The sequence below is a fragment of the Coffea arabica genome, chromosome 1c (genome assembly GCF_036785885.1).
Source record: "Coffea arabica cultivar ET-39 chromosome 1c, Coffea Arabica ET-39 HiFi, whole genome shotgun sequence".
Classification (NCBI taxonomy): domain Eukaryota; kingdom Viridiplantae; phylum Streptophyta; class Magnoliopsida; order Gentianales; family Rubiaceae; genus Coffea; species Coffea arabica.
In genome coordinates this window covers 2,596,330-2,613,775 of record NC_092310.1, presented here as the reverse complement: position 1 = coordinate 2,613,775, position 17,446 = coordinate 2,596,330, and the positions used below count along the sequence as shown (strand labels likewise).

General features: G+C 35.2%; 3 protein-coding genes across 4 annotated transcripts; 1 reads left to right on the top strand and 2 right to left on the bottom strand.

Moving 5' to 3' along the window:
- Positions 1–3,002: 3,002 nt before the first annotated feature.
- LOC113696376 (uncharacterized) lies at positions 3,003–9,146 on the bottom strand. The gene is made up of 3 exons (XM_072083467.1): positions 8,189–9,146; positions 5,794–7,006; positions 3,003–3,317 (listed from the first exon to the last, which is right to left on the bottom strand). Exon 2 carries the CDS (start codon positions 6,950–6,952, stop codon positions 6,254–6,256), a length of 699 nt encoding a protein of 232 aa, XP_071939568.1. The 5' UTR covers positions 6,953–7,006; positions 8,189–9,146; the 3' UTR covers positions 3,003–3,317; positions 5,794–6,253.
- Positions 4,689–15,557, top strand: LOC140038291 (phytohormone-binding protein-like). 2 transcript variants are annotated; one of them, XM_072083573.1, is made up of 4 exons: positions 4,689–5,179; positions 5,301–5,407; positions 14,831–15,051; positions 15,159–15,557. In XM_072083573.1, exons 1-4 carry the CDS (start codon positions 5,165–5,167, stop codon positions 15,338–15,340), a joined length of 525 nt encoding a protein of 174 aa, XP_071939674.1. In that variant the 5' UTR covers positions 4,689–5,164; the 3' UTR covers positions 15,341–15,557. The 2 variants fall into 2 exon arrangements, with proteins under 2 accessions (XP_071939674.1, XP_071939641.1); XM_072083540.1 differs by having other exon boundaries at positions 4,692–5,179; positions 14,828–15,051.
- Positions 10,033–12,596, bottom strand: LOC113695156 (F-box/LRR-repeat protein At4g14103-like). The gene is made up of 3 exons (XM_027214188.2): positions 11,124–12,596; positions 10,843–11,004; positions 10,033–10,764 (listed from the first exon to the last, which is right to left on the bottom strand). Exons 1-3 carry the CDS (start codon positions 12,180–12,182, stop codon positions 10,432–10,434), a joined length of 1,554 nt encoding a protein of 517 aa, XP_027069989.2. The 5' UTR covers positions 12,183–12,596; the 3' UTR covers positions 10,033–10,431.
- Positions 15,558–17,446: the final 1,889 nt, after the last annotated feature.

Here is a 17,446-nt window from a genome sequence, read left to right as displayed (position 1 = left end):
AACACGTTTACCATTTCAGAGAGAGAGGGATATTCATTTTCTTGACTCGTCTCCTCGGCCTGCATATTATTCGATAAGAAACACTTCGTCCTTATCGCAATGAATAAAACTTTTCTATAAGATCCCTCCAAAACCAAAGGCTGAACAAAAATAGTTTATATGCAGAATCAATTAATAAACCACCTAAATACACAAACCATAAAACAGTCCAGGAAAGGTACACAAATCGGAATCTGCCTAATAATTCCAACACTAAAAATAAACGCTACAAATCAAGCTCACAAAGAAATTCATGTAAAGGATTTGGCCTGCATGTGAAAGAAGGAAATAGTATAACGTGTTGATTATTTTCTATACGTTTTTTGTTTAGTATGATCATCAAAAAATGAATGGCATGCATCTAAAATATGGCATCCCTTAGTTGAACTTCTGCAAAGTCCTACATGTGTAAATCCATCCTCAAATTCCTACATTTACATCTATTATACTACATCCAACTCCAATCACGAGGCTTCTGAAAAGCCTTTAGAACTTCGGGTTCAAAGACCACAGTGGATCCATTGTCCACATCACATTGACACTACTATGCATTCAATCATCAACCAAAGACAAGATTACAGTACAAATCTGATGGGAAAAAATTAGATGGGACTTTTACAAAAAAGCTGACCTTTTGTTGGAAAAAAATCGGAAGAAAGGATTGAGAAGATTACAGTACAAATCGAGGATTGCAGAAGGTGGCTTCCTAATGTTTACAGAAGATAGTGGAAAGTTTCGGGGAAACTGAAACTTCCACTCTGCAAAATGGTCACCTAAGGCCAAGTCCGAGAAGGGTAGTGGTGGGTTTATAGTAAGTATTAGTACTAAGATTAAATTTAATATAGTCTATTACTATTTTATTGCCAAAGTTATCAACTTCAGCAATGGTTCTCATCTTTCAAATGCAAACGGATAATAGAAAAAAAAGGGAAACGGAAAAAAATTAAATGACACAATGGCAAATAAAATTAGAATTAAAGGGATAAATGGATAATAATAGTAAGAGAAGATATTGGATGAATTACGCGCAGCCCTTGGTGTATTAGTATCAAGCACCATAATTGGTAATTGATGTATCAGTACCGATCACCATAATTTGTAATTGGCACCACAATACTTTATTTTGATTGATACTCGCATATTGTCACGTGGAACACATGGTACACATAATTTTTTTTTCGAGGTAGTAATCTGATTAATCAAAATTTTAAATTATAAGTTTACTTAACGGTAATCTTCACGAATTTGCAAAGTTGGAAATTAGGCTTAGTTTTCCTATTGTTGTAAACCTGTAAGCATGTATATCAAAATTAATAAATTAGTTAGTCTATTGTTAAGTGAAAACTACAGTGCTTTTGCAATAATGCAAGACATAGTGAGGAATATAATTGTGGGTTTTTTTTTTTGGGTATAGGAAGTATAGAATTTTGGAATAGGTGATTGAAGAAAAGCTAAAGAAATTTTGTATTGAAATTCTAGAAGGAGATAATACAATAGGATTAAACACTAAGAAAATATCTTTCACGGAAAAAGTGCAAAAAATATATTTTTACTTGTTGAGCTTGTTTCGAAGTTTTGATGCTATATTTTTTTTTTTTTTTTTTTTTTTGCACTTCAGTTTCATTTTATATGCAATTAGACTTACAATTTGATGTTTTCAGCTTGCTTTTGTTATTCGTTACTTAGAAGATTCTACACCGAATAATATATTTACCTTCACCAAATTATTGAAATTTATTTCTTTTTCGTTCATTAAAATTATCTTTTTGCTTTACAAGGAGGCAATTATGAGTTATTCCTTCACTATGATGAGTGAGTGTAAGAAACATATTTTATAACATTTTAAAATATAGTACAATTTCATTGTGAATTTGTCAAAATTATACACTATTCAAATGAATAGACTATATATGTATCTAAAGCTAATTTCTGTATAAGCTTCCAGTTAGGCCTTAATCTGATGCTAATTTACAAAATTTGAGGTGCCAAGAGTAAGAGATCTTGATTTTAAGTCTCACAATTATTAAAGTTTTCATCCCACTATTTGTGCATTCTTTTCCTCTTTTGATTGGAGGGTAACAACACGAGAATTAGGTAATCAGTCATCCATCTACAGATCCAGTGTATTAGTATTGGTGTGATTGCAACCATTATTTGTGCATTTGTATGATGTTGTCAGTTGTTAGTTGACAATATGTTAATATTATGTTTTAAAATAAAAAAATTTATTACTACAATTGGCTATATCCTTTTTGTTTATTATGTTTTAAAATTAAAAAAAATTATTACTACAATTGGCTATATCCTTTTTGTTTATAGTATTTGATACAAATAGAGATGACAAAAGGAATTACAAATGAAATAATTACCAAAAAAACAAAAGTAGAATCAAGAGGAGTTTACTGCTACCCCTTTTTTTCTTACTACCACTCAACCACTCTTTTAGTGCTACCTTTTTTTCCACAGTAATGGTAACTTTTCTACTACCCATTTTGAACATCCAAACTTGGTATTTGATTTTTTTTGATTTTTTTTTTTTTTTGTAATAAAAGACAATACACATCAAAGCAACTTGGTATTTGATAATTGGGCCTAAAGCTAGACATAATATTTTATTTTTTGGGTTTTTTTTGTGTGTAATAGAGGACTATACATATTAAAGCAACTTGGTATTTGATAATTGGACCTAAAACAATATAAAGTCCAAATCGCTCTACAACTGTGACAACCATATCCTCTAGTCAAAATAGTTATGATGATTTTTTTCTACTGCTGATAAAATGGAAAGTGCAGAGGGAGCACATTTCTTACAGACAATTCAGAACTTTGTTCAGGTATTTCTGTATATCAACCAAAAGTTTCACTGCCCTCCAATTATATAATGCAGTTTAGTTATGTTGGTCTTCCATGTGTACTATGAAACTAAAAGTATCAGATACATATAAGAGATCAACACTAGTAACTTGAAAGAAAAATGTAGATTCATACACATAATATAACTATATAGTTCATACTTCAAAGGAGATTTATAACATAAACAGATAGATACTTGCGGAATTGGTCTACTTCATAAAAAAGTTAATCCTAAGGTTTCTTTCAAAATGATATAACCATGTACTTCATCTGGTTTCCAGACAAAAGTATCCAAAAAGCAAAGGGACTGGACTAGGTCGGATATCATCCTTCCAACATTCAGGATTCTGGTGGATGGCATTCTGTAGGGATCAGAAGTAAAAAGTCTTTTAGAGGTGCTTCTCCATGTTATGTGAGCTATTCTTCTGCAAACAGAAAATTAAAAAAAGCAGTGGAATCACCATAAAATCAGGGAAACAGAGAATTAAAAAGAATGCAGTGGAATCCCCATAAAATCAGGGAAGAAGTCAAAAGTAATCTTGATTATTTATCACACCATAGATGACTTTATATCAGTGGACCAGTAAAATTTACCATGACAATCCGTTTCTTTTCTTTCCTCACAAGATACTTAAAAGATTTCCTGATAGATTTGAAGCCATTGTGGAGTACATTAGGTCCTGCAACCTAAGTTCCAAACTTGCAGTTCCCTAGGCTCATCACAAATGGAAAACTTTCTTTCAGCTAAGTAGTTGTTCGTGGACTCTATCAGATTTCCAAATAAATTCTATTTAATGCTGCTATAAGAATACACATTGTTGAAAACATTTATGAAACTTCCAGCCAATAGAGAATGAGAAAAATTGTGAAGGGCTGCTAACCTAATCAGAATCTTGTTTCAAATGCATTTGATTTCTATAGTAACATGATAAAACGCGCATGAAAGAGTAAAGAATAAACTATGTTAAGAATCACAAGTCAGAACAGTTTTGGTGTCCATTAAGAATAGGGAACTTGAAAATGCAAATACTAGTCTTATTCCTCAGTCTCAACCAAGACAAAAAAATTGGAATAATTAAGAAGGGGGAGGAAAAAACACAGGGAGAGGGGACGGCACAGGTAAAAACAAATAGGAAGTGAACACATCGTTCAGATTACATGTTCACTTCTGACCAGGAATCAGGCAAGCCAATATAGCTCATGCATTTCATTCGATAAATGGGTCATGATGCAGCTTTTATTTCACCAGTTTTCTTTGTCAAAACTACTTGATCTTGGTAGCCCAAATTCCATTTTGATCAGTCAACTAGATATTTTACATGAAATCTACAAGCTTGCTATCCGTAGACAAATGTAATTCTCTTGGCAGTTACCAAATTTGTATCGTGGAAGTTCTTCATGAAGAAACAGACATGTTGAGAACAGATTTTATAAAGGCTCATTCTTATTTCCCACACAACCTTTGATCCAGATAGACAAGTTGTACTGTGTTATTGAGTGGACAGTTCCACAAATAGGCAACAATTTCATTGAGTACGAAACATGCTTCATTGTAATATGTTGCATGTGCTAGCCTTGACCAACTTTATTCTTTTTTCACTTTTGGCTTTACAAATTGTATCTCTACACGTGTATGACAAGTGTTTATTATAACTTCCTGAATTACTGTAGCATTTTCCAGAATTGGTTACATTAATATCCTTGATTCCTTTTCTGCATAGATTGGAAACACAATGCAAATTCTATTTTTGGAAGTCGCAGCATTAGTTGGTCGATGACTCCGGCTCTTACAGCTGTCAATAACTCATGACAGCAAAAGGATCCAGAAAGAAGCATCAACAATCCGACGGTGTTTTGCATCTCCATTTCTTTTCTTAATTTCTATATTAAGCTTGTCAGTTTACTCCTCTTATTTGTTGACAAAACCTTGCCCCATTCTTTCACTTTGCTCTGGCCCTTCAGCATTCTTTAGATACTATTTCCATGTGAAATTTTCACTTAAAATTACAGAACCATACAAATCGAACTAATCAAATCTCTTGTTGGTGCACATGAACGTACCATTTTGTCTTGCTGATCAACCTAGCTATGGTAATGGGTGAAACAGACAGTTGGCTATAGACACTTCTAAGGATGAAGGATCCAATAGCGGTCTGAGCAATCAGGGTCCAACCAAGGGAAAAACTCCATTTTCTAGATTCAGTTGAAGGCAGTACAAAGCACAACTGCTACAGCCTATCTCTTTGGACAAAATGGGGCCGAGGATTCCGTGATGACAAAATCACAGGTGATTACATCTATTCTGATGGCAGGAATAATTATAATATAATTAATTAGTCTTTCTTTCATCTGAAATAGTAGGAAGAGGCAACCATGGTAATTGTTCTCTAATTCCTGCTGATTTTCAGCCAATCTGTCAAAAACTCAAGTCTGCTAGGACAAGGACACATCTTAGGATGACAAAAATGATTCATAAGGATGGTAGTCACCTAATGTTTCAGCTTTCACTCTCCCAGTAAGTTTCCTCATTTACAGTTTTTACCCATCTCAAGCATAGCACGATTCAATTCCTATCTTTTATTAGAGAAAGGATGGACATTTCTCTTTCATACCATAGGAAATGCAAAACAAAAAGTCTGTCAAAACACAGACACATTTATATGACAATTAAAAATTGTTCATCAGTATTGATTGAGCATCATTGGTCCAGGACAGAGACAAAAACCCAAACAGTCCCCAGCTATTTTTAGATATCAATGGATAAGTGTTATATGCATAATTGTTACATGTAAAATTACTTACTGAATGCATGAATATAAAGCAATGAAAAGAGCAGGATGAGAACCACCATGCAAGGGCATCCTTTAAGAGTAAAGACATAATTTTCAGAAGCAGGCTTACTTGCTAGAAATGGTGTTCAACCTCTTTCAGTTAGTTTCAGCAATAATTTAGTGGTCACTTACGTCTGTTCCTGACAACTCAATGCTTTCTGCTTCCATCTACATCAGCGAACCTGGCATTTTGCCTTGCAGAACCTACCTGATTCTCATCTCTCTCACTGTTGTTATCAGCTGGCTGTTGTTCCCCTGGATTAGATTCCATATCTTCCTTTGATACTACAGTTTTAGGACCCTGTCCTCCTATCTCTGAATTATGCTTGACCTTATCATACTCCTGGCTAAAACTTGTGTTGGAAACCACATCGCCACCGAGATCCTTCTTCCTTTCTCCTATCTCGCTATTATTTTTCACCTTATCATACTTTTGGTTATAAATCCTGTTAGCAACCACATCACCACTGAGATCCTTCTTCCTTTCTCCTTCTATCTCTGCTTCATCCTTGACCTTAGCATGCTCCTGGCTAAAACTCACATTGGCAACCACATCTCCACCGAGATCCTTTCTTGGCTAATACTTGTTTTCCCAACCACATGACCACTGACATCCTTCTTGCTTTTTCTAGAGTGAAGTTCTGCTTTATGTGAAAACCATCTTTAGGCTTGACCTCAAGTTCAAATTTATCTTTCTTCAACTGCAACTCTTCTACGTCACCATCATCATAGTTTACAGTATGAAGCATCTTCTCCCTATTGAAGGATTTAATTCTTACTGCAAACCATTTTTGCGATTCTGGCCAGTAAACCTTTATTCTCATCCCCACAATCCTTTCAATGTTGTTCTCATTCAAATCCACCATCTGGAATGAAGGTACCTCCTTCCTTGGGCAAAGTCTGGATGAACATTTGTCAGTAGGAGATACGATAGCAAATTCGACATCTACACTGCGCTTTCTCTTTTTCAGCTCCTTTGTAACATTAAGATTCTGCTCCTCTCCGGCAACATTTCGCATTTCAGCTTCTTCATTTCCCTGGACCTTGTAATGCACTTCCTGCTCACTTGGCTCTGAAGTAGCCTTTCCCTCGATGACAATGCTCTCATCTTGCTTGTTGACATCTTCCTTCAAAGCAACGACATCCATATTGCTCCCTGATGCTTTCACTGTTCCCTTATCAACTTTTACTTCCTGAGTTCCACATCTCTTCCTAAACCTGGTCTTCATTGCACAGACTAGGAACTTGAGGCACTTTAACTTCGTTAAACTTAAATACTGACCCTGCAAAAAGTAACTAATTCATAAAATAAAATAAAATAAATTCAGCACAGGTGATGTAGTTACTTCGTGACTGCCAAAGGAATCAGCCATTGACAACATCCATGGTAACTTCCATCTATACACCCCAAATAACAAAAACTAATACTCAAAGAAACAGACTAAATTGCTGCAATCATAATAACCTAGTGATGATCTGGTACTCAAAGAGTCATTCAAACACTAGAAGGCCTCTCCAAGCAAAACTAATCAAGTAACACAAAATCAGGATGTCTTCAAAGTAACTCTCAAATTCTGAGGCTACTGTACAAAGTTAAAGTGAAAAAGAATACTCCAACCTCTGTTCCCTAAGGGACATAAAAAGAACAAAAATACTTTTGACCGCAAATAAAGACTCGAGGAGTTCACAGGATTTCTGAAAAGAAGGGATTTGATATATCAGAACAGTGGAATGCTGGGATTTTCAGTTTTACTGCTATTGCTAACACAAGATTTAGTATCAAATCTCACAAAGAAAAAATTTGAACATGATATTCGGATCCCCGAAAGATACTGATTTTCAGTGTAAAAGATTGTACAATTTTGAACCTTAAGAACTTAATCCAAAGGATCCTGAATTTCAACAATATAGAATTTTTTACAGCTCCTATGCTAAAATTCGTGTCTAAAGAACGGAGTACTCGACAACAGAGTAAACCATAGACATGGGCAAAGAAGCACAACAATGTAATAGACAACGACTCATCTAAAAACTCGTTCACTAAACGAACTAGAAACTAATGGTGTTACTAACTACCACTAGATACCAAAGAAATGAAAGAAAAAGAAAATAAAAGAATTTGATCAATAAAAAACATAACATTCTAAAAGCACAAAAATCTTATCTCCAATTTTCTAAAACTCTGAAAACCTTAACATGTGGAAATTTTCCAACAGCCAATTTGACACTTTTTTTTTTAAATCTCTGCTTTTTCCCCAAAATCCTTCCAATTAAAGGGCCCTTTAGGCTATAGGTCAAAGTTCATGAAAGAAAAAGTTGTAAAACAGCAAATTTACCAGGGCAATACATGGAGGATCAGAGTAGATATGACTACCAGCTACAAATTGCTTGCTAAAAGCCAATTACAGAATTTAAAATCGGCAACCACACCATGGTTCGAGAAAGTAAAAACATATATGATCCACCTGAAGGTGCTCAGCAGTTTAATGAAGTCCTGAACTTGTTCCTTTAGCATCTGCTGGTGCACTTTTTCCTGGATAAATCTCCAAGAAGAGTCCAAATTAAGTAGCAAGTTGGCTTATCTGTTTACTGGGTTACCTTGTTTCCAACAATATCTTGCTATTCCTGTATCTTGTCAAAGCAGCATGTTGTAGTTCCGGAATTAGTGTAAACATTTTTAGATTTCTTTTGCACATTCTGACAAAAGACTACAGATTACTTGAAAACAAAAACTTTATACTAGCAAACCAATTGACTAACAGTAGAAACATAAAAGTAAAATGTAAAAACATCCTTTCCAAACTGACACGGTTGAAGAAGCTATTCTTTTCCCTGGAGCATTAGTACTATCTTTCAACATATGATCATTTAAACGTTTTACATCACATCCACTGCACATCTATGAACCAGAAAATCTGCGAATCTATGTCTGCTATCAACTGAGATACCGCTGTAAAGAACATTAAGATATAGAAACTGCTGTTAAAATTTGTAGGATAGTGCTAAAAACCTGATATGTAGAGCCACTCTTAGACTGAGAAAGCTGATAGGATTTTGAACATTGCAACATGTCAGTGGTGCTTTCTTTACATTATTCTTTCACCATGTCCTAACTACAAATGCTACCTCACATACACACGCATTTCAAAATTTGATAAATAATATCCTAATTTCTGCTTTTAACAGATGCACCACTTGATAACCCATTAACAAAATCAATAATAGCACAACACATACAGATTCAGGTACAACTTCATACATGTACAACTGACGACTAATCCGGTCTTCACAAAGAAAGCCCAATATAAAATGGGTCATAATGTAGAATGTCAAGAGCCATAAACCTCATAGAAATGTTAACAAGTAAGCCATTTGACCAGCCAAGCCATACCAGTTGCAATAGAACAAGAACCAACCCCCCCCCCAACCCTCACCCTAAAAAGAAAATGAAAGAAAAATCCCATTGCATTAACGACGACATCCTGCAGTAACATCTCTGATGGAGACTTACAAAGTCTACAGCTTCACCAAAAGTCATCTTGGGTCAAAAAGTTTCAAACTTTTCAACAAAATCAACCAGCTTGAACTCCTATCCTGTGATATCTACTGTCCTATGATGTTTAGAGAAGCTTATTGAAATAGCCTTTGGAAGTACAAACTCAAACTCCTTGATCCCTCTGAAGTTGTTCCTATACACCTACCCCATTAATACAATTAGGAAGCGGAAAAGATGCTGAAAATAATTCTACATCCAAACAGACAATCTTAAGGCAGTGGATGAAAGATATGCACTTCAAGCTTAAAAGTTGCATGAAGTGAGCTTGGGAACATCTTCCACAAAAAAGGCATGTATAAAAAGATAATAACAAGAAGTTTCAAGGAACGGAGTGGTCAATAAATTTTGAAAGTTAGTAACTTAAGAGTAATGGAGTACCTTCATACAGATTAAAAGAAGAACTAAAACAATAGAGTTACAAGTGTAAAGTTCAATACTTGAATGAGAAGCTTCACATTAATGAAACCAAAGTAAAAGGAAGAAATGCACGCTTGCAGACTGAAAATCTCGAGGTGTAGGTAAATAGACATATATGTCCTAACCATTGTTCATTTTGCAAGTGCTATATAATATCTTTCACCATATTGCCATACCACTATTTGTCCAACTTCTAGTTAAGGAATTAACAATGTAATAAGCACTTCAGCCAAAGAGCACAAGCAATTGCAGTCATATAAGATCCCAATCACATGTTTAACCACTTCAGATCTATTCAAGCAATTGTTGAACAATTAATCAGGTGAAAACCAGCAATTGCAGTCATGTAAGGTCCCAATCACACTTTTAACCATACTCAGATCTATTCAAGCAATTGTTGAGCAATCAATCAGATCTTCACTGAGAAAAACCTGAAAGAGAAACTAGCATTCTCTTGAAAACTTGCTGACATTTGTACAGCCAGGGCTCATCAAAATCAAATTAAAAAAGAAAAATAGTGATTGGCTAATTCAGAAAACTTCTAAACTGAAGGTTTTCATAAAGGCTGGATATCTAGCTAGCTGTAATTCAATTCCCTGGTGCATTAATACTAAATCTTAGAACAGAATCCTATTACACAAAAAATTTGGCGCCAAGATGTTCTATCCGTGAAGCCAAAATTTCTTAAGTCTGCAACTGAATTATAGGCTTATCAGTTTGCCGCGAAGAATACTGTTAAGGAGATAGATTCATCAACTGTCGTAATTGCGGGCACGTTATATAATCCCATTTCTTTCTGAATACAATCTGACAATCCTCTGAACACTTCTTGAATGAGAGGATCCTGTTGCAATATTCTGGTACGGACTTCCAACCCTCTCTTTCAAGAGCGATCTTCTTCAGAGATTTTCCATTCTTCAAAAAATATTCCACCAGCTTGAATTCATGTTCTTCCCCTTTAAAATTACTCATGTCTATTACCTTAAGATGCTCAATGAAAGTTAGTGGAAAAGCCTGCGGAAAAACAGAACCAAATTGCTCATCTTCGCCAAAGTAGTTCTTGAATACCTGTTCATATAAAGTATATAAGGGACAGCGAAATACAAAGCAATTAACTCGTACACTAAAATACCCAACACAACTTACCTCACTAAAGATAAGCACTTCAAGGTTAGGGGAACTTTCAAATAAGTTTGATAACACCTGTAAGATCCAGCTACGAGGAAAAGAAGGGCAATAAACAGGTTCAAGCTCCAGCTTGATCAAGTTTCTGAAAGTTGGCAATGCTGGTTGAGAAAAATAGAGAGCCTTCATCCATACAACAAGAAGAATTAATTAAGAACAAAGTTCCAGTTCTTCTATTAAAAATTGAAGGAAAAGCTCAGAAGTCAACCCAAATTAAAGAAGACAGAAAAGAGAAAACATACCTTTAAAATGTTCTCTGACAAATTCAGTGATTTCACATTTTGCAACCCACTAATAAATTCAAAAGCATGCTGAACACGTAAAAATAAGTCACCTAGGTTTGTCACATTATGCAGAAATTCAGCTCGTACTACTGCCTTATCAATAGATACCAGGCTCTGAACTATGTGTACTTCAAGTACATGACCGTCAACGTTCAAGGACTTCAGATTTGGGGCATCTATGGTAACTTTATGCTGCCCCTGGAGGAAGCATACCAAAGACTCAAGATTTTCCGACTTCACAACAATAGTGAACTCTAATTCAACTTTTTCATTCCAACAGAGCACCAGGCCCTTCAACAAGGGACTCGAGATATGAAGAACTTCAACTTCAATGCTTTCTTGACTCTCACTCTCATAGCTGAAAGGTTGCACTGTTAATATCAGGTGTTCAAGCAAAGGGCAACCTTGAAGAAACCTCTGAATAGAATCTTCATCTACCAACGTGAATCGCCTCAAGAAAAGATACTTGAGATTTGGCAACCAAACAAAATCAGGAACATTCCAACCCACGTCAAGGCTTAGTGATAAAGAAACTATAGTTTCAGATGAAAAAATTCCAGGTGGAAAACGTATAGAAAATTTCTCAGTTGCTGTATCCATTGCAACCGAAATATGAAGTTGTTCGACATTGTAAGTAGAAATTGCGGCAGCTGCAGGTATCAACAATGACTCGAAACCCAAACGGTACCTTTCAACAAAATGTTGCACGCGGAGTCGAATCTTTCTGATTGGAGCCGTATTTCGTTGTTCAATCACTCTATTAGAGAAATGTGTAAACTGATAAAACAGTCTATCACGGTCAGAAGCATCATCATCCACACAGAAACATAAATCAATATCAGGTAGCGAAACAAAAAGATTTCTCCATCTCGTGGACAGAATTGAGGTGGCTGCAGCTTCTTTTGTCTTCAAAAGTGACAGGATGTGGAGCAGAACACAGTCCGAAAGTGCACTCAACCTATCAATACTATCACCATCTGGGGTTCTTTGCACCCTCTTTTCTGGAGGATCAGCCATCTTGGTTCTCTTTTTTTCTTTCCAAATTTCTCAATATACACACAGCAGCTGAGGAGAGATTGTGCAATCTTGAGGCTTAAAAGTAGAAGGGATTTCTGCTCTTTTGCAGATAGCTATGGGCATCGAAGGCATTGAATGTATAATTGGATAATAGACTGGTAAAAAGATACTAACAAAGCATTCCGAAATAGAAAAGGCATGAGAAGAAACGTCAACAAAGAACCTGGTTTTCTGAAGAACAAAACCATCAATGTCGACCAAGAATCTGCTTTTTGAGGTGGGTATTTTGCAGTTAGACCATTGATGAAATCCCTCTGTTTAATCTCCTCCTTCAAGTTAAGAAATGTTTTTGCTCCCAGAACCTTGCTGCTCTAAACCTAGGGTAGGGCAAAAAAACCGGTTGATTTGAAAATTGGATGAACCCGAGATTCGATTCGAAAAATAAGATATCCTATTCGATTTTTCTTAGCGGGGCGGATAAGGGTCGGATACCCGCAAAAATTGAGCACGGATACGGATTAGAAAAATAAAAATATGTGGATACCCGACCTACAAGGTATATTTTATAAATATTAAAAAATTAGAGATCATTTTACAACTTTGTAATTTTTAATTTTAAGTACAAGTGAAGTGGCTCACAGTCTCATATTCTAATCCTATATGATCCACATCTCCTCATCTTATTTGAAAAAAGCGAATATTCTCGGAGAAACATGAACCAAATGAACAAAATGAAAAAAAAATTGTGAAACTCTGTTATATCCATTTCATCCTTTTTATTTTTATTCTACTTCCATTGATCTTTTCTGCAAATTTTGCATCAATTCAATCAAAGATTTGTATTTGGAGTTTCAATTTTCTGTTAGCTATATAATTAAAACATTTGTGTCTTTCACTTATTTATTTATTTGATTTATTTTATTGCAATTATGTCTCTTAAATTGGTCTCTTTTATTTAGTGTAAGAAATTATTTTTCTTTTTCATCACCTTTAATACCATAAGGTCTATTCCAAAGATGTAAAGAAGTTGGGGAAGATTTTTTAAGGTTATATTTTGTTATATTTTTTCCAAAAATAATTAGTTCTATTCAATTCTTTTCCGAATTTGATTTCACAATCGACTTTTTTGGGATGCAATCTTGTACCGTAACATCCTTAAGGAAGTTGGGGAAGTTGTCAAATACTTATTATCCTTGTGTTTGTTGTGTTATAGAAGGATAAAATGTGTGAAAATGGTGATGTACTCAAAATTATTATGAAACTTCGTTTTGTCCATTAGATATTATAATTCTAATATGTACTAAATTTATGAGATCGATTTGATTGTTGGATGAGAATGGTGATATATGGACTTTAATTACAATATCTTTACCAATATTAATTGAAAATTCATGTTTTTTTTATTGAAAAACATGTTGATATTAAATGAAAAATAATTTTTTTATTGAAAAATACCCGCCCTTTTTTTCGGATATCCGAATAGCGGGTACCCGAAAACATTAGGAGCGAGTTAGGATCACAAAATGACTGATCTGATATATTAGGGTCGGGTCAGTCAAATCATGTTAGAGACGGGTACTCGGACCCGACGGACCGTGCCTACCCCTTTCTAAACCTCAACGTTTCTTTTTGATTTTCCTAGCCAAGAAGGGGGGGGGGGGGGTTTCAAGGGCCCTATCAAAGAGGAGTTTAAGGGCTCGTTTTGGGGAAGGGAATAGAATACTATTCAGTGATAATGAAGTGATTGGATGTGCCATCGTGTGAAAAATAAAATTACTATTATAACACTGTAGTACTAGTTTATTTGAATAAAAGTTTATTTGGATGATTTATTTGAGATAATTACTGTAACACTTTTTATGATGTGATGTTTGTAAGATAAAAAAGTGGTTGAAATTTGTCAACCAAATTATTTTATTTCAAATTTTTTCAATCCAAACACACCTAACGTGATGTTGTTTCAAATAATCATAATATATAATTCTTTAGGTATAAAATATACATTTGGATTACATTTTATTAATTTATTTAGTGAATCTCAGGGTACACTGGTACATAGAGTGTAATATTTAGTGCACATAGCCAAGAATTAAGAATGTAAATGAGTTAAATCAAGCAAAAACACTCAACTTACTTGTTTGTTTTAATAAATTTGAAATTGTATTTGAGTTTGATTTTTTTTTTCAAAGGAAACCAAACTCAAACTATCTATTATTGAGCTAGCTTGAGTAGCCCTCGAGTGATTTGATTTTTTTTAAACATGTTAACTATAAATTGAGAAACGGGGCACTGTTTGGATTGAAGGAAAGGGAAAGAAAGGACAGGAGAGAAAAAAAAAGGATAGAGAAAACCTAATTCCATAGATTATGCAACTGGACTTGTATGAAAAGTTCATAGATTTTTATGGAAGTGTAGAAATTAAGAGGTCATGAATGCAGCCAATCTTTGTTTTTTGTCTCACTATTTGTTTGTTGCATTAGAAAAATATGGTGTAACGGCATAGAAGGGCCTAGGCATCTTGGTTCAATAACTGTCCATACAACTAAAGATGCCACAGGGGTCATTTGGTGCCTTTAAGCTATTACAAATTTGTACTTATAGGTATTCTAATGTTCATAGTTTAACTGTACTCAACTAAACAATAGCAGCGAGCCAGTGATGAAGGAAGAAAAGAGCCAAGTGAAGGCTGGGGTCGGAATTGAAGCACCATGGAGGACTTTTGCAAAAGAAATGAGCTTTGCCTTTCCAAAAATGGCTTCCAACATAGTGCGCAGTGTTGAAGTTCTTGAAGGAGATGGTGGCCTTGGTACTGTTTATCTCATCAACCTAGGCTCCGACAAGTCCCAATTTCAGTTCTACATTTTCTCAGGTATCTTCTCCCCTATATTGTTTTTGTTTTGTTGTGGCGGTACTTTTCTGTTATTAGCCTACCAGTTGACAATCTTGATGCTGCAATTTCCAATCAATGCCTTGTAGAAAAATCAAGTCTTGGGTTCCAGGAGGAGAAGGTTGCGGTATTCAACGAGTCCCTGCACCAGATTGGGTTCCAAGTGATCGAAGGTGGATACCTGAATCATGGGTTCACTTCTTACACAACTGTTTTACGATTTAATGCAGCTGGAGAATCAGAGACAATTGTAGATGTCAAGGTTTTATAGGAAACTGAAGCAGATGAAACTCGTATGCTAGATGAAACTTATAAAAGCAATACTTGTTTTAATCAAGTGCCTTGGGGATTATCTGTCAAAACAGGGCACTCAAACTTGCTTTTAGCAGTTGCCTTGAAGATTGCAAAGTGCTGAAATAAGGACCTTTTAGAGCATTTCGTGCTCTCACATAGGTCAATCATGAATTGACTAAGTCGCCCTTAAAGTATGTTACCAAGCATTCATACTAAATCTTGGAACACGTTTCCAATAGGAATGATAAATTGCCATTTTATCAGCTAATCTTAGATTCTGCCTCATGATTTGCTTCTGGTGTAATATGATATAATAAAAGAAAAAATTTGACCTTTTAACAAATGGACAAATAGCACCAAAGAATAGCTTTGTTATTGATTTTGTAACCGAAGAAAGCAAAAAAAAGGTTTGCATATGTTACCCAATGGATACTAATTTTGCAGCTTCAAAACGAGGAGTTCCAATTACACTACACTATCTTGCTAAAGGTCATTTCCTTCCTACTTGCAGCTGTCTTCTGGCTGCATGGCTGGATTGTTGCTGACATGGAAAGAAACAGAAGAGGTGAGGTAGGGAGAATCAGAGGCAGAGAAGATCATCTGTTATGTCATTCAGCTAAAAGGGATACACCCTTCTGCCCATCTAATAAAAGTTCCTGCAAGGCTCTTGAACAGCTGCTACCAAATTGTACACTAACACTAAGATGGGAAAAATTCTATCGAGCTCTTGAGAGGAATGATCCGTAACAGAGCTTACACTGGGCAATTATTTCATCAACAATTGTCATGTAACAAGATTCATTTAAAGCAAAAAGCAGATTGGGTAAGTATTCCATAAAAACAGAGCATGACAGTTAATATACAGGCAAGACAGCAGGTGCCTCTTGGATCCTAAACCAATTTACATCCTATCAAGATCTAGCATTTTCAAGGCAACACAGGAAGACCAAAGTAGATAGGACTGCAAGCTCCAATAGGCATGCTAAAAGCCTACTTACACAATATAACATCAACAATCGTACCATGTTTCAAGATGGTAAAAACATAAATAAGCCCCCTGAAAGTACTCCAGCAGTTTCATGCAGTCCTGTATCAGTACTTTTAGCATCTGCAGGTGTGCTGATTCCTTGAAAAATCTTCAAGGAGAGTCCAAATTAACCAGCAAGTTGAATAATTTGTTGTGTAGATTACGTTGTTTCCTACCATATCTTGTGATTTCTGTAACTTGTCAAAGCAGCTTGTTGCAGCTCTGGAATTAGTCTTAAACTTTTTGAATAGTTTTTTTTAAATATTCTGACAAAAGAATACAAGTTACTAAAAGCATAAGATTAGAGTTCTACAAGATTAGAAATATAAGAGTAATATCCAAAAACCTCCTTACTTTTGGAGCTGACACAAAATTTTCAAAGCTATTCTTTTCCCAGGAGGCTTAATGCTACCTTTCAACCAGATAATTTACTCCTAATGTCACATCCATGCACATGTATAAACCAGAAAATCTGAGATTTTACGTCAGGAGTCAACTCATGTATGACTGAAAAGATGAACAATGTCAAGTAATAGAAATCTGCAGCTGTGAAGTGCTAAAAAACCATGATAGGTATAGCCACTCTTAGACTGAGAAAACTGATATTGGGTGCTTTTCTTAAATTCTTTCATTCTGTCCTATACACACACACAACATCATATACATTTACATTTCGAAAATGCACAACATCAGTACCTAGTTCTGCCATTAACAGATGTATTGCTTTAAGAACTACTTCAAAAAAAATTGACAATAGCAACACATATGAATTCAGGTAGAACTTCATAAATGTATAGCTGACGATTAATCTGGTCTTCACAAACAAAACCCAAATAAAATGGGTCGTAAGGCAGAATATCAAGCAGCATAAACCTCACAGGATGTTAACAAGTAAGCGCATACCACCAGAAAAGTCATACCAGTTGCAAAAGAACAAGAACCACCCCCTCCCCCACCCAATGAAGAAAAAGAAAAAGCCCATCATATTCACAATACGCCAAATGCTGCTTAATCCCATTCTTTCTTCCTATCAGACACAATTTCACAAGTCTCAGA